Source organism: Balaenoptera borealis, assembly GCF_965194805.1.
Source record: "Balaenoptera borealis genome assembly, chromosome: 20".
Lineage (NCBI taxonomy): Eukaryota > Metazoa > Chordata > Mammalia > Artiodactyla > Balaenopteridae > Balaenoptera > Balaenoptera borealis.
In genome coordinates, this window is record NC_138879.1 from 34,004,600 (window position 1) to 34,022,340 (window position 17,741).

Sequence of the window (17,741 nt, forward strand, 5' to 3'; positions counted from 1 at the left end):
TCAGAACAGTGGCAATTTAAAACATATGAATTATTTATTTCTGGAATTTTCCATTTAATATTTTCAGATCTCAGTTGACCAATGGTTACCAAAACTGCAGAAAGCAAAACCATGGATAAGTGTGGACTTCTGTAATAGCAATAGCCCCATCATAAATATCACTTTGACATATATTCAGGTCAATCTAATAAATATTTGTTGGACACCCAGGTGTCAGGCACTGTAAGGGAGATACAAAGTTGAATTACACATGGTCCCTGACCTTAAAGCATTTAAAATCCATTAGGGTAGACAAGAAATGTGTAAAAATACTATTTGTAAAATGAGTTAGGTGCCAAAAGAGAGGTACAAAAAAAAAAAAAAAAAAGTTTTGTGCCAACACAAAGAAGTAAAAATTTACCTACATTTGTGGGTATAAAAAAGTTGTCATAGAGGATGTTACTGATACCTGAGCTAGGCCTATAGGGATAGGTTAGTCTATAGTGAGGAGAAATAGACTAAGAGGCAAAGAAAAAGAATAAACAGATAAGGCAGAGAGAGCAGAAAAATTGTATCTGGGGAATGATGAGTAGTCAAGATTAGCTGGGGCATAAACTGAGTAAAGGACAGTAGTGAGAAATTAGGTAAAAATGAAAGTAGCAATGAGATCAGATCATACAAGGGCTTTATTAAAGGCCATGGTAAGATATTTGTACTTGATTCTGCAGGCAATAGGAACCTGGCCAAAGTTTTGGAGAAAGTCAGTTATAGGATCTCACAGATGTTCAGGACAGAATCAGGCAGGGGAGGATATTCCTCCCATTCGCATTGGTATGGCCACACTGGTTGTTTATAGTAAGTACTCATTCTCACTGGCTACTAAATAATTTACATATCATTCCTAGATTTAAGGAGAAGTAGACTAAAGGCAGGGAAACCAGATACGAAGCTATTGCAACCCTCCAGGCAAGTAATGAGGACCTAAGATGAGGAAATGCTGTGAGCTTTGGGCAAATAAAGTTCTCTAAATCTCAATCTCCTCATCTGTAAAACAGGGATGATGATAATAATAGTACTAGCTCTCAGTGTCACTGAGAGAATTCAACAAGGTAATGCATGTAAAGCATTCACTAAAGTGCCTGCACATAATAAGTATGGAATAAATTATACATTCATTCATTTATTAATTAATAAGAAGGGAAAATGCTTTAAAACATGATATGCAAGATTGTGGGTTTATTAAGTACTCAGGAAGAAGATATCGTAATATGCTTGCAAAGTGTGAGCAGACAAATCCTATCCTACTTCTCTCATCCTAAATGAGATATTTTAGGTGACCTCTTAGACTAAAAAAATAAACCTTTCAAGAACTTACTTGCTTTCTTGACCTGAGAGTGTAGTATTTAAAACTTCAAAACATTTACGTCATTTATTTTATTTCCAGTAAAAGTAGAACATTGACGGGGGAAGGGGGTGGGAAAAGGAAGAATGGAGCATGAGGAGAATACGAAAGATTGACTTATCTTTTGAACCCAATGTAAGGAATAGTGGAACAGAGTAAGAAGAATAATGACTAGAAGACAATTAGCATACATTTTTAGTCCTGAATCTTCTACTGATAAACCTTGGAGTACTGGACAATTCATTTGATCCAGGGGCCTCAATTTCCTCATATATAAAATAAAAGAATTGGACTAGATGCCTTCTTAAGCACCTAGTTGGCTCTAACGTTTCATGACTTCTTTAACAACCATAAATATTTTTAGAGAAGCACTTCTCTAATCATACCTTAAGTTCTATTTCTGCTTTATTCCACTTAAGGCTCCCCTGAATCCACTATGTTCAAACACAAGAAAGCTGACTTTCTTCAGTCTGTCACAGTCTCAAACTACTCCAAGAGTTTCTGGCTCCATTCTTACTTCCAGATGACTATCCTCACTCCTGTTTTTCACCTAGTCTAGGGCTCCACTGCCTTTTTCTCCTTCCCTTTCATCACACTATTAAGCGGGATGGATAAAGGCAGGCCAGGCCAGGAATTCTTTAAAGTTCTAGCCTGCACTGGCCTCCCAAAGCAGGTCACTTGAGAGTGGCCTCTACACACTCTTCCAGCCAGCCAGGTAAACGCAGACTTGGATAAAAGCCAATTCCCAAAGGGTTCAAAAAAGCACTTCTTGGCCAGGCTAAAACCAGACCATCTCCTTGCACCCACAGCCTTCAGTGGACTGCCTTGCTCCATCCAACATGGGTGACTTCACTGAGTAGAGTTAATGCAATATCATCTCTCCCCTTATCTACACTGAGCTTCTCAATCTCTCTTGCTCAGAATGAAAACCAGCTGCAGCCATTCACCCACTGGCATTCACAGCTCAGCTCACCACACACCATAATCTGCAGAGGCAAGTGCCAGCTGTGAGAGCATTTGTATGATTCCAGATCTAAGACAGTGTTGAAGGCACTACACAAACCAAACATTGTAAACAGCAAGGGAGTCTATGTAAATACAGTAAGGAAAAGAAGCCAAGGAGTGCAGCCAGAAAGGGGAAGGGCTAGGCCAGGGGAGGTGTAGAAAATCACAGGTAAGGTATACAGCCTTTATAGACAACACATGCAGCAGAAATGTCAAAGTGTTGAGACTTGGCACTTGGCATATTCTGAGCTGCTAAAGCCTAAAGGGTAATTAGGCTATAATTTATATACTGTAATGCTTCAAATGCTCCTAAGCTGTAACAGAAACACAGCTCATTAAATATAGCCAATCTATCATCCCCTCAAGCACCTTGTAACGGTGCTGTGAGAAAACCAATCACCTTCACATTTTAATAAAAATATTATCTTGCCTGAGTACAGAGAAAGGGGTGTCATTTATGGGATGAAAACCAAAATTTTTAAAGGGCAGGGTGAGAAATGGATGCAAAACTTTTAACCAACAGACCTAGTAAGTTCATAGTCCTTCTTTTTAAAAAACGTGTCAGCAAGTTTTTAGAAGCTGAATTTGGACATTAAAATCAGGGGGATTATGTTGTCAGTTATTTTTAGATCAATGGTATAAGGTAAAAATGGGTGAAAATTGTACTTCTTTTAGAGCTACTTAGCTAAGTCCATTAAACTCAGTCCATAGGCTTCCCTGTACCTATGTTTTTGATTTTTCTTCAGTTAATACCTCTTCACTTCATCACTGAGAAAAATTAAGAAATAACCATTGTTTCTACACATAATTTTTTAAATTTCTACACTAACTCTCACTATCCATCCTCAACAATAAGGCTAAAGCAATCTATCCAAAGAGAACAAGTAGATTGTTAATAATTGTATTCATTTCCTAGGGCTGCTGTATAAATTACCACAAACGGGGTAGCTTAAAACAACAGAAATTTATTCTCTCACAGTTCTGGAGCCCAGAAATCTAAAATCAAGCTGTTGGCAGGGTCACACTCCCTTTGGAGAGTGGGAGAATCTGTTCTCTGCTTCCTCCAGCTTCTGGTGGCTGTTGGCATTCCTTGACTTGTGGCCACCTCACTTCAATCTCTGCTTCTGTGGTCACACTGCCTCCTTCTCTTCTGTCTGCCACATCTCCCTCTGCCTCACTCTCGTAAGAATGTCTTTATGAGGACATTTGTCATTGGAATTAAGGCCCACTCAGATAATCCAGGATAAACTCCTCCTGTCAAAATCCTTAACTTAATCACATCTTTTGCCATACAAGGTAATATTTACTCTTTTATCATATAAGGTAATACAAATTCCAGGGATTAGGACGTGGACATGTATTTCGGGAGGCCACATTCTGTCCACTACAATAACCATGACTGTCATTGTAACAACTGAAAACTTTGTAACAATGTACAGCTTACAAGGTGCACTCATCTACATCATCTTACTTAGTCCTCATAATAACTCTGTTCGAGGGCAGAGATCTAAAGAATTAGATAACCATTCATTCATACCTTCATTCACTGAATAATCATTTACTGAGTACCTATTCTTTGCACAGCCAAAAGTTAAAGGTACAAAAGCACAGTACCTGCCCTTGGCAGGACCTCTAAAAGTTGTCCATAGTCATGCAGTACCTTAAACTTTGAGATGAGAGTATGCTGCATGAGGTAGGATCAATAAAAGCTAGCTAAGAAAGCAACAATCCCATTAAGGAAATCTGCCCAAGTCTTGACTTGGACTTCCATTTTAGCTTTACCCCCTGAACTTCAGATTTCTCTCTTTACATTGTTCAGAGCCTCCTCATGGGCCTGCCACTGCTGAACCTTCAGTCCAACTCACTGCCTTAACAAAGCCTGAAGCTCAATTTCATGCTTTCATTACAGAACGTTACTAGAAAGCAAGGGAAAATGGCTACCAATGATGCAGTGCCATTCACTAGTTCACTCAAGCTTGCCTGTCACTCTGAACACCACAGACTATCACAATTTCAGAATCTGTGTTTGTTGGAGGGAGCACCAGGTTTGTGGATTCTTTAAAGAGTATTCTTTAAGTACACATTAAGGCCCTAAAAAGGAATTTTGAAAATAAAATAGAACATTGGATACTCCCTTCTACAATCAGAGAGACCTTAACCTTGCAGTATTCATACAATGAACACCTTCTACCTGGAAACTGAGTGACACCAACTTTCCAAAGGTTCTTCAAAAATAAATCATAAAGTGTCAGAGCTGGAAGGGAACTTAGACATCATTCGGTACAACCTCTTCTTTTTACAGCTGAGTAAATGGGTCAGAAGTTAACGGCTTGCTCAAAGCACCCAGTGAAATTAGATGCAAAGCCTATCACAAGCTCCAGGGTCCCATGAAAAAATGTCATTAACAACCTCCTTGGAGAGAGTCAGAATAACCAGAAAGTTTATGGATAGTGTCTATTAAGATTTGGGAGAATATCTGTCATCTACAGAGACAGACACATAAATATGAATGACTTTTACAACTGAGTAACAACTATTATACTTTATAATGAAAATGTTAAAATCTCTTTGGTAACCCAGAAATCAAATGGGCTACTCTAAAATTACAAGGATGTTTAAATTACTTAGAAGAATACGCTGTTTAAGCTGGTTTGTACTTTAGAAGCACTTATATGTAAGAAAGTAAGTTTAATATATAAAAGTTATTTCTATTAAAATAGGTCCAAGAATCTCTGCTTATTCCAGTAATGCTTTGTTCTTCTAGTTCACATAGAACTAAAACTACATTCCTTTCTTCACCTGTTCTGAAATTCAGACTTCATCATATGCCTTCCCCATAATATCCTAATGAGTAATATCTCATTACATGCTGAGAATTAATAACACTTCATATGTACGAGAAATGTACCCTGCAGTTTTTACAAAGGACCTTCAAATATATCATTTCACCCAGTCATCACAGCAGTCCTGTGAGGTATAAAAGGGGAAACGTCTTGTCCACATTTCACAAATAAGGCAACTGAGGCTGGAAAAGGTCAAGTGATTTGCCAAAGGTTGTTACAGAACCAGTAAGTTGTGGATCCCAGCTGGAATCCAGGTCTTCCACTATTTGCACTAAATGAAATAGCCTCTCAGGTAAAAACATGCAAGACACAAGAGATTATAAAGAAGAGGTGTTTTCTGGTTTAGCAAACCTATGTTGAAAATATTTTACCCTTGCTCAGAACCAATACTGTGGAAAATGTATCATCTTGGACTCTCAGGGAAACTTATACCTTTTTAAACCTGTTTGATAATTAATGTCTTTTACCATTTTATCCCAAAGCAAATAGATGAAGTTTGGCGTGAAATGAGGTGGATCATGGATGCTCTACATTATGCAAGATACAAACAACCAGTTTCTGGCTTATCCATCACTAAGCTGATAGACCCCTCAGATGAGCAGAACCTAAAGAAGATCAATTCTACATCATCACATATAGACTGCCTTCCATCACCATCCCCATCCCCAGAGATGCACAGAAGAAAGGCAGTGAGTGGTAAGCAATAAGATCTAAAGTTCTATATTTCAGTCACCAGATTCTTGGTCCTGTCTCCACTGATGAGGTTCTTCTGTGCTAAGTCATTAGTTCCAGCAAGCAGTAGGAAACACTGCTCAGTGGTAAGAGTCTAGAAGCACAGAGGAAACAAAATCAGAATGGGGAGGGGTAGGAAGCTAGGGCAATGACCTGAGATCACCTCCATTTAGGGGTGGGGAAGATTCAGTCCAGTTCTAGGCCAAGCTTCCAAGATACAAAAGGAATTTAACCAAAACCAGGTAATAAAGAGAACAGGCCCAGCCTCCAGTAAATAGGGAGAGACTGACAGGAATGAGGCAGGAAGTAGGTCCTAGTCTGGGTAAAGTTCATGGCAAACTTCCCACCCACATGGCACCAACATCCTGGGGTGAGAGTTGGGAGAGAAACTGTGGATACACTAGAATCCTGAGCCTGAGGCCAAATAAGTAGATTAGTCTCATCATGGATACAACAATCAGGAGACAACTTACAGATAAGCTGGAGGAGAGGCCTAGCAAGTCACCTCCACTCTTGGGAATTAAGTTGGAGTTTACATAGCAAATACTAACTGGAAAAAACATAGCTGAGTTAATACAAACTTCTACAAAACACCCTTATGCTTATAAACAGAGAGAAAGCGTACTAGTCACAGACAATATAATGCTCTTGCCTAGAACATGTTAAAACTAATGCCATTTTTCTAGTTGATTAAAATAATGGTATTCAAAGCATCTTTCCTGATTCTGTAGCTTATAAAAGCTCAAATTTTATAAGCTTTACAATGATAATAATTGATATTTTTAATAAACAGTTCTGAAATGTGAACTTGTCCCATAGGGGGCAGCATGGCGTAGCAGAAAGAGCTTGGGCTTAGAAATCAAAGACCTGGATTCAAATTCCAGCTTTTTTTTGCTAGCTATATGCGCTTGAACAGATTACTACATGTAAGTCTCAGTTTCTGCATATGAAAAATGAGAATAATAATATATACACCTTGAAAAGTTATTTGTGAATAAGACAATCTATGTCAGAGGTTCATGGCACATAGTAGACAATAAATTGTAAGTATAGTATTTAATGTTATTCTTATTACAGAAGACTTCAGTGGGGGCATGAACCTTTTCTATAAGTAAGGTTATGTACATTTTTAAAACATCATGTCTGAAAATCAAAACTTGGCTAGTGCAAGAACTTGGGGGACAGCTAATTTACATTACCAAAGAATTCTATGATTTAACAAATAATTCAACAAAATAATTAAGTAGATTTTTATAGATTCCCAGTGGGCTGGGGATACAAATAAAATACCATCCCTGCCAGAAGCTAATCTAACAGGGAGACAGATACATTAACAAACAATTTCATACTAATTGCATATGTGCTATAATGAGGACATGCATAGGGTGCTATAGAGGCTAATGAAGGTGTTAACCAGGAAAACATAAGATCAAAGAGAGCTTCCTGGAAGAGGTGACAAAGTCAAGTACTGACAGATAAGTAGGAGTGGAGCTGAAAAAGAGGAAAAAGGAAATCATTATAGGAAGAGGAAGCAGAATGTGCAACTGTGTTGTAGTTCAGGGAACTGCAAGCAGTCTGGCTGCACTCAGGATCTAAGGACATGGCCTTTTTTTTTCATTTAAAAAAACATTCATTGGCTACCCACTATGTTCCAGGCACTCTTCAAGGTAACAGGGATATAATGATAAACAAAGCAAAGTCTGTGCTCCCACAGAGCTGACATGAAAATATAAACAAGATCATTTCAAACAGTGAATATTCCAATGCATAATACAAAACAGCAATCAAGGTGGGTAGGGAGAGTGCTGAATCCACTAGGATGATCAGCAGAGACCTATCTGTGAAGGTTACATTTGAACCAGCCACAAAAAAAGGATCCAGTTATACAAAGATCTGGAGTTGGAATATTCCAAGCAACAAAACAGCAAAAGGCCCTGAGGTGGGTGAGGGGTGGAAAGAAAGCCAAAGTATTGGAGCAGAGTGAACAAAGGGGTTAGTGGTAAGAGATGGGGTACAGAGAAAGGCAAGGGCCAGACCAGGCAGGGCATGGTAAGAAGCTGGAATTTTATTCTACTTGTGATGGAAAGCCACTGAAAACTTTTAAGCAAGGATTGATATAATCTGTATTTTCTTTATAATCCAATCTGTGTGTTGCTTGAAGAGACCAATGTTGGAAGCAGGAGATCAATTAGGAAGCTTATTAACAGAGGAGACAGTGCCTCAGGACATTATGATGCTATTTACCAAAAACAGGTTAGACAGGAGAAGAAACAAGCTTGAGCGAATGGGCATGTTGAATTTAGGTTGGCTTTGGGACATCCCATGCAAAAAGAAACATTCAAAAAAAAACCAGGATGTATAGGGTCTGAAGCTCAGAAAAGAGAACTGGACTAATAATATAGATTTAATAATTGTTGACATATGAATGATGAAGCTATGAAAATGCTTGATATTTCCTAAAGAGAGCAGGTAGAGTAAGAGAGGAGACTATGGAAGGATCCCTGTGGAACAGAAGAGCGAGACTTCTTAAACTAAGAAGTAACAACCAGAGGAAGAAGACAAAATCAAGAGAGTAGTGTCACAGAAATTAAAACATATCAAATGATGGTAAAAGGTTAAATAAAACTGAAAAGCTTCTATTTTTTTGTTTTGTTTTTTGTTTTCAACAAGGAAGTCGTCAGTAGCCTTGATGACAGCAGTTTATAAAGGAAAGGAGATAGAAACCGAATAGAAGTAGATAGGGGAGTAAATGGGATCAGCAAGGATACACTCTTCAAAATCTTGGCTGTGAAAGAGAAGAAGGAGGGAGGGCAGTAGCTGGAGAGGTACAGGCTTGAAAGGGCATTTTTTTAAAGGCAGGATAGATATACCCTATGTTGTTCCCCAATTCACATAATTCTACAAACAACTCTTCAATTCTACTTCCACTTCACAGCCCTTGTCTGCCCTCTCTACTCACAGAACTTTCCCAGTGTTTAATCTTCTCTTGGCCACAGGGTCCTAAGTGGGTCCCCCCTGGCTGTATGAGGGTGGCCTCTCCTGTGCCACATAAGTGCCAAATTCTCACGTTGGCCAGATGACGGGTTACACACACACCCTGCTGGGAAGATCTGGCCAATTACACTCGGATTTTATTATTAACTTAAAATGTGAGCGATCATCATTCTGTTTCTTAAAATATAACTCTCTCTTGGGTCCATTTATTTCTCTGAAGCCAAGATTCCATGGGCTGTGAAACACAAAGACGTGAAGGGCAGCAAATGAAAAATGGAACCCAGTGACAGGGAAACTGTTGAGAACTGGGAGAAACATTTAGCACTGCATCCCCTCACAAAAGCACAAGCATTTCAGAGCAATGAAATCTGCTCCTGCATACTCTGTCCTCTCCACTAGTATGACTATTTTTAATTGTTTGGAAACCATTTATGAAGAGGGAAAAATCCAATTTAGAGGTATATCCCCATTGGTTGCTCACAGGGCAAAGTCTGCAACACAGTTCCATTCTGTGTGAGTAGGGGTCACTTAACTTCTGAGAAGCCTGATGGAAATACAAAGCCTATCACAAGCCTAGACTCTGGTACCAGCCCAAGATTCTGTTTTAAGGCTGTTGAGTACCTTGGATTTGTTTGTGTGTGTATGTGGTTGGACAAACAGGGTGGGAGAGCAGTGGAACTCTTTAACTTACTTCCCATTTCTGTGTGGTTTTCAAACACAAAGTAGAACTCCTCTGAGTCAATTAAAATTAAGCATCTCCCAAGGACCCAAGGAGGAAAGTTGGCTCCTAGAAAAGGCAGCGCAAGGCAGGGGTGGAATGATTGGTCCATCACATGGGTATTTTCTCTCCCACTCCTTTTCTGTGGGCATAGTAGTCACAGGCAGCAGCAATTTTTTTTTTTCCGATACCGCTATTTCTCCTAGTGACGCATGGGTGAGGCAACAGGGGGGAGGGGGGCATTGTTTCCTTCAGATGCATGTGAAGATTATCCTGATCTTCCAAATGTAAATCTTCCTGGTAAGCTTTTCCCAGATGATGTTAAGATTAAGAACACTATGGCATAAATGAAACAGATCAAAGAAAAAAAGCATCAACAGGAATCTGAAGATGGGAAATTAGAAGGTGAACAAGCCCCTGAGGTTCTACCCAAGGCCTGATGAGAGATTTATTAAAATTCTTTGTTTCTAAATTATTTAAATTCTACTCAAACATAGTGGAAACAGATTCAATGAGGCACACACACAAAAAGCAGCAATTTGGACAGTGATATATTAAAAATGTGAAGACAGATTTTTAGGGCAAATACTACTAATTATTCCTTTCTTTCCATCCTGCCATGCCCCCTGCCTTTAAGAGAAAAGCAATGGCTTTAAATCAATTCTTCTTCCCTGCAATGTCATCTCCCCATAAAGCCCTCAAAATCCACATCAATTCTACTCTGCTGTTGTTGGCCTGATCCACAGAGACCAGGAGTTGCAACACCCATTACAATGGCAAGAAAGCCAAGCTTCCTAAGCTAGCACTAATACTATGGGCAGAACTTCCATCAAACAGCTCTTGGGTCAACCAGAGGGGAAATGCAAGGTTCTACCAGTGCTGGCCTGCCCAGTGGGCCCTCTAAGGGAAATTGAGGCGCACAACCAGGTTTATTAAAAATAACAGCTGGGCAAGGCGCCTACAATGCTTAATGGAGCATATGGCCCGGATCTGGGGATGGAAGCTGCACTTTGCATTCTTTTCCAGGAAGGGAGGGAGTGGCAGTGACCTAAATCCCTGGAAACTCTCCTCAGTGCCCTGGCTGGCATCCTGGAGATTTTCCCAGCTTGTTCTGGGAGGGGTATCCCACTCTAAGCAATCGGTTCCACTAAGTCCTATAATAAATAATACAACCACCATGGAAGTCAAATATTTAGATTCCCACTAGAGCAGTGTTTCCAAAGTGTAGGTCTTTGAACCTACAAGATAATATTTACCACTCCATACTCAAGCCCTTTTTCATCTCTTTCCTGGGTTACTACAGTTATAACTAGCTCTTCTCTTGATTTATCTCCTATCTCCCTTGCTCCCGGGAGCTACAGTAAAGAATTCACATCATTTACAAACTCAGTGCTAAATCTAGGATGAGAAATACAGTACTGGACTAACTAACACAAGACACCCTTCAAGAGATGACTGTTCTCCTTTATTCACCATTCTCACAGCAAAATCTTGAAGTTTTTCTGATTATTGGTTTGTATTTTAATGAGTCACCTCTTGATATGCTTTCTAGTTATTCTCTATTTAAAAGTGGAAAGAGTACTTCCCTGGTGGTGCAGTGGTTAAGAATCCGCCTGCCAATGCAGGGGACACAGGTTCGAGCCCTGGTCCGGGAAGATCCCACATGCCACGGAGCAACTAAGCCCGTGCGCCACAACTACTGAGCCTGCACTCTAGAGCTCGTGTGCCACAACTACTGAGCCCCTGTGCCACAACTACCGAAGCCCACGCGCCTAGAGCCCATGCTCCACAACAAGAGAAGCCACCGCAACAAAGCGTAGCCCCCACTCGCCACAACTAGAGAAAGCCCGCGCACAGCAACAAAGACCCAATGCAGCCAAAAAATAAATGAATAAATGAATAAAAAAAAATTTGTTTAATAAAAATAAAAGTGAAAAGGATTTCAATAATATTAACACCTTCTCTTTGTAAGGCACTTAAAGTATTTTAAACAAATTTAATCCTCATAGCACCAATGGAAGATAGGTAACATAATTACCTACATGCTACAGATGAAGGGGCTAAGTTCAGAGGGGCTAAGTGATTTGCTCAAGATCATATACACAGTAAGGAACAAGACAGGACTTCAGCCCAGTTTTGTCTAGTTTTAAGATAATTGTTCTTTCTGCTACAACTGGGCTGACTCAAATCAAGTACCACCAAATATAAAGCAAAATGAAAAAAATAAAATAAAGCAAAATGATTTAGGTGATTGTTTTCAGACATTTCTATGGCAGATTAAGTAAATCAGATCTTTTCAGGCTGCTTTCAGTATTGTTTTTAAGAGGCAATCAAATCTCTTTGCTCTTTAAGCTCTCCGATTTCAATATTCGTTTCAGTTTCAGTTCAACCCAGCATTCTTTACTGAGAGCCTTGTATGTACCAGATACACCACAAGAGGCTAATAATACAGTGATGATTAATTCACACTCTAGTCCTCATGGTCTGTTCACATGTTCATGCTCAGATCAGATGATCTGGGAAATACAGAGGATCTGCATGTCCCTTTGCTTGACTCCTTCCTTAGCCCATTCCTTCACTGACTGGCTTCTTCAACATTTACTAAGCAGAGATGAACAAGACACAGTGCATGCCCTCTAGAGTTCACAGTTAATGAGGGAGATAAAAATACAAATGAATAATTTATAATAAACCTTGATAAATGCAATAACAGAGATATAAATAAAATGCTTTATGAGCCATGAGAACTGAGCAACTAACTCTACCTGGGGAAATCAGCACAGGCTCTTCCTGAGAGACTGAGTCTTAAAATATGATGCTCCACTGAAATATTAGAATGTCAGCCCTTTAAAGCATACCTTCATATACTCCTTATTCCCCTACAACCAACAAATGCTCACTATTTGTACGCTGAGAGGTCAAAGTGCAAACTGTTCTTATAGCGCATTTGACCTGATATAGGCTGGAAAGAGGAAAAAAGTGACACACACTCCTCAGCAGTTGCTTCTAGATGTATCATTTTTACTATCAGACTTCTAGTGGGTTAAATGGTGGCCACTAAAAAGACACGTTCACGTCCTAACCCTCAGAACCTGCAAATGTGACCTTATGTGGAAAAAGAGTCTTCAGAGATATAATTCAGGGTCCTGAAATAAGATCATCCTGGATTACCCAGGTGAGCCCTAAATCCAACGACAAGTGTCCTTATAAGACACAGACGAGAGTTCACTTGAAGACAGAAGCCGAGATTGGAGTGATGCAGCCCAAGGAATGCCAACAGCCACCAGAAGCTGTAAGAGGCAAGGAAGTATTCTCCCCTAGAGCCTCCAGAGGGAGTGCAACCCTGCTGACACCTTAATTTCAGACTTTCTCGGCTTCCAAAGCTGTGAGAGAATAAATTTCTGTTGTTTTAAGCCATGAGTGTGTGGTAATTTGTTACAATAGCCACAGGAAACTAATACAAGACCCAACGTGTTTCTCTTACTAAGAGCTTAATATAGCTATGTGTGGGCGCCACGCAAAGTGAATCAGATGAACCAGGTCCCAGGCCTCAGAAAGCTTCCACAGAAAGCCATGGGAATTCTAAGGTAAATGGCAGTACAGCAGGTCTTTGGAGTGAGACAAATCTGCGTGTAGGTTCCTATTCTGCCACTTACCAGCTTATATGAATTGGAAATTTTAATAAGCCTAGACTTCAGTATTCTTATCTGCAGAATGGGAACTGGTGTAAAAATTAAGTAAGATAAAGCACCTAGAGCACTTAGCATGATGACTGGCCCACAGTAAGTACTAAGTAAATAGCAAGTATTGTTATTACTATTGTGGATGCAAATGAATAGTACATATGGATAGCTGAATAGACAACAGTGACCAGATAAATAGAGAAGAAAGTTCAACTAAAGTCGATTTTCAATTAATTGCATGGATCTTATTTCCAGCCCAATTTCAAATCTTCAGTTAACCTCTCTTTTTCATGACCCCTATGGCACCCACCACTGCCATCATCAAAAACAGCCAACAGTTCTGACAGCCTATTACTCGCAGTTTCCAATTTTTCCCACTAAAGATAGGGAAAAGTACTGCCTAAAATTTGTTTTAAGAATTTCAAAGTCATTCATCCCAAGCCTTTATCCAGTTCTCGCCTTTTAACTTGAAAAGCTATGTCTGTCTTCTTCCCTAACCAGGAGTCCTTACATCTTTTTCACTAAAGACCAATGACAGCACTTGTGCTCCCAAGTGATCACCCCGCCTTGTTATTTCCATCAACGTACTACTCATATCTTCAACAGTTCCCTTTCCAACAGTTCCTTCTTCTCTACCCAGAAACATCTTCCCTCAACTTTGCTACCCTACCACATTCCCATTCCATCCCTCCAGGATGCTTTGGCCAACTGCTTAAGTTCAACCTGTCCCAAATTAAATTTACCATCTCTTCCACTGCCCAACCCTGTTGCAATTAAACTCCTCCGGTTTAATGCTACTCCTATCTCCCAGGCACCAAGGCCTGAAACCTATTAGTCATTTCAGGGCCTTTGCACTTCCTTCTCCAAGTTGTCTGAAAGACTGCTCTCTAAAATGTCCACATAGCTGGTTCCTTCTGATCACTGAGGTCTCATCTAGACTCCAGAGACTCCTCCCTTGGCCACCTTATTAAACGAACCTCCCTCCCAAGTCACCCTCTAGCTGAAGTTCAGTTTCATTTTATTCATAGAACTTCACTCTTTGAAATTAATCTTATGTATATTCTTATTGTCTAATCCTCCCTCTGTGAGCTGCTTGAAAGCAGAGACCATGTCTGTCTATCACAAAATAGGTGTTCAGTAAACATCTTTGAATGAATGATCTTCCTGGACTTCTCTTCTCTTCCACGTAACCACCACTCTTGCTCAGGCCCACAACCTAAAAAAGGTAAATATTTAAAGGAAACATAGCTTGGACAACAGCCTCCCAGCTGGCCTCCCTGCTGTTTCCTCCTGATCCAGTTCTTCTTACATCCTACCTGCTACATAATTATCCTAAATCACAGCTCTCATCTTGTCAATTACTTCTTCAAAATTCGCTGATAATTACCCACTAGTGACAAAATTAGGTACAAACTCCTTATCTAGGCATTCACTGCTCTCCTCTGACTCCACCCTATCTTTTAAAAAAAATTAAATAACCTCTTTTAACCATTTATTTAAAATAATTATAAGAACAGCAGGTTGCAAAGAAATGTACAGGAATTCCCATGTTCTCTTCCCCCAGCCTCTCCCCAGTGTTCACATCTTACACAGTTCTTATATCAATACAACATCAAAACCAAGAACCTGGTATAATCCACAGTTTATCCAGATTTTACCAGTTATACATACACTTGTGCATGTGTGTATGTGTGTGTGTGTGTGCACATGCACATAAGCATGCAGGCTCGCTTGTATAGCTCTATGTAATTTGTCACATGTGCAGCCTTGGGTAATCACCACCATAGTCAAGATACTCAATTGTACCGTCACCACAAAACTTCCTCTGTTACCCCTTTATAGCCTTACCCACCACCCCTCCCCACATCCTTGCCCCTGGCTAGTACAAATCTGTACTTCATCTCTATAATTATTTCATAAATGTCACATAAATGGAATTCTTTATTTGTATTGATGAGTATTATTCCATTGTATGGATGTATCATGCATCCACAGAAGGATATTTGGGTAATTTCCAGTTTGGAGCTAATACCAATAAAATTGCTATGAACATTCATATACAAGTTCCTGCATGAAAATAAACTTTATTTTTCTAGGATAAATTCCCAAGAGTGAAACTGCTGGCATCTTACTTTTGTAGCCTCATTTTCCCAAAATTCCATTCCTGTTCCCGTATTATAGTCAAACAGGACTACCTGTATTGTTTCATTTTCCTCTCTGGTTTCTAAGCCTCTCATCAACATTTGCATATTTATTATTAAAAGCTGCCTCAAAACACTTTTTGAAAGTGAAGAAATAAATTAATATAGATAGAAATAGAGATGAATGAATGGAGAGAAAAAATAGAGATGACAGAGTACTTCATCAATCCTGTCCCAATAAAATGTGATCTCCTTCCTATAAACCTGCATCTTATTTGCTAAACTTCTTTTATAAAAGATATGTTCTTCCACAGTCTCATAGATGCATATATGCCCCTGCCTCCATTAAAACAGTAAAATCCCTGAAGCAGATCCTTTGTTATTAATTTTATATTCAGTCAGCCACCAAACACAGTGTTTCTGTTAGAGCAGCAGCTGAAGCAAAACAAAATCTTCATTGTTGAATAAATGGATGAATTAAATATCTTTGCCCTAAGAGGGCTCTGGTCCAACCAGGAAACCAGGATGTTATATTTGCATTTAAAAAGATAACTAATAATACAAGTCTGTACAGGCTAAGTGCCAAAGGATAATTGAAGGAAAAACTACTTCAGCAGTGCAGACAAGTGGGCAATCCTTTCTGGGACAGTTGTGGGGTGCTTCCTAAAGAAGGCTTTGTTTGAGGGGACCCTTGAACAGATGAGTAGAACCCCTCAAAATAAAAAAGGGAGTCCTTTTTGATAGCCATTATTTAAAGAACAACATAAGGGTTGATCTCATTCTTTGTAGCTGCTGCATAGCATTCCATAGTATGGATGTGCCCAAATTTTTAAACCATTCTCCTAATAATAAACATTTAGGCTTGTATCACTTAGGATTAAGTCTGGATCCTTGTTACAGAAAACCCAAATAAGGGTGTCATTAACACAAGATATTTTATTTCGTTCTTATGTGAAAGAAGCCCAGAGGTAGACAATTCAGCGACAGCATGTGGACTCCATGGTCTTCAGATACCATGCCCCCTTTTTCAGCTCCACCATCCTAGCACATGGCTTCCTTTTCCAAGGTTGCCTTGTGAGCCCAGCCAACACATCTTGTTACAGGCAATTGGAAGGAAAGAGGAAAAACAAAATGGCCTATCTCCCAGCTAAGCCAGCTCCTCTAATGCAGCCTTCCAAAAGTTTCATATCATACTTTCAGTTCTATCTCACTGGCCAGAATTTAGTTATGTGACCATGGCTAGCTGCAAAGGAAGCTGAAAAAAACGTGGTCTTTTACATGAATGCACTGCTGCCTCAAACAAAATTTAAGATTTTGTAACTAAAAAAGGATAATGGATATTGGGTAGCAGCCAGCAGCGAGAGAACAAAACTGAAATCTTGCCCTGCCAATGAGTAAGCAATGTCATCTTCTACAGTCAGGAAAAAGAAAAAAGGAAAAGAAACACTTCATACCCTGACCCTGAAATAAACAAACAAGCAAAAAATATATATATTACATCTGGTCCTAGTCCCTAAAATAGAAGAAACCTTAATCCCATTTGTGTAAATTACTGACTCCCTAACAAAACAATTTTTTTCCCTTAAGTTTACAGTATTCTTATGATAATCATACTGATTTTCCACCATGCACGACTAACTATAACCTTGTAACCCTGTGGGTTTTTACTTTAAATACCTGTTGTATTTTTTCATCAGCAAGCCAGCACTGAACTTGGACTCCCTTGCAGAACTTTGCCAAGTAAAGTATTTTTCTTTTCTTAAACTATTTTTCTTTTCTTAATGCTTCTGTGTCTCTAAGTCTTCCTTTCACAGTAGTCTCAGCCACAAGATTATTTCTAGTTTTATAAATCATGTTACAGTGAACAATTTGTAAATGCCTCCATGTACACATAGTGACAATTTCTCAAACATAGATATCTGAAAAAGGACTTGCTGGGACAAATGATATGCACATTTTTAATATATTCTACCAAGCTGCTATTCAAAGAGCCAGACCAGTTTCTAGTCCCACCACCATTATATGAGGGTTCCTGATTTCCCACACGTCACCAATACAAGAGATTATCATTTTTATTTTCAGCAGATCTGATGGGCAAAAAAATGCTTTGTCTTTGCTTCAACTTGCATTTCCCAAATTACTACCTAATTAGTAATTATAGTCTACCTACGTTGAATATCTTTATTATGCTTATTGGCCATTTGTATTATTCTTTGAATTGTTGGTTATCTTCTACCCGTTTGG

General features: G+C 39.3%; 1 protein-coding gene and 1 long non-coding RNA gene across 2 annotated transcripts in view; one reads left to right on the plus strand and one right to left on the minus strand.

Moving 5' to 3' along the window:
- The window catches only part of ANKFN1 (ankyrin repeat and fibronectin type III domain containing 1), a 424,018-nt gene that overhangs the window by 403,602 nt on the left and 2,675 nt on the right, over nt 1–17,741 (plus strand). Inside the window, exon 19 of the mRNA XM_082371893.1 lies at nt 5,712–5,925. Within this exon, the coding sequence (XP_082228019.1) occupies nt 5,712–5,925 (214 nt within the window). The remainder of the gene's footprint in view (nt 1–5,711; nt 5,926–17,741) is intronic.
- Nucleotides 1–17,741, minus strand: part of LOC309618349 — a 353,317-nt gene that overhangs the window by 216,134 nt on the left and 119,442 nt on the right. The window lies entirely within an intron of this gene.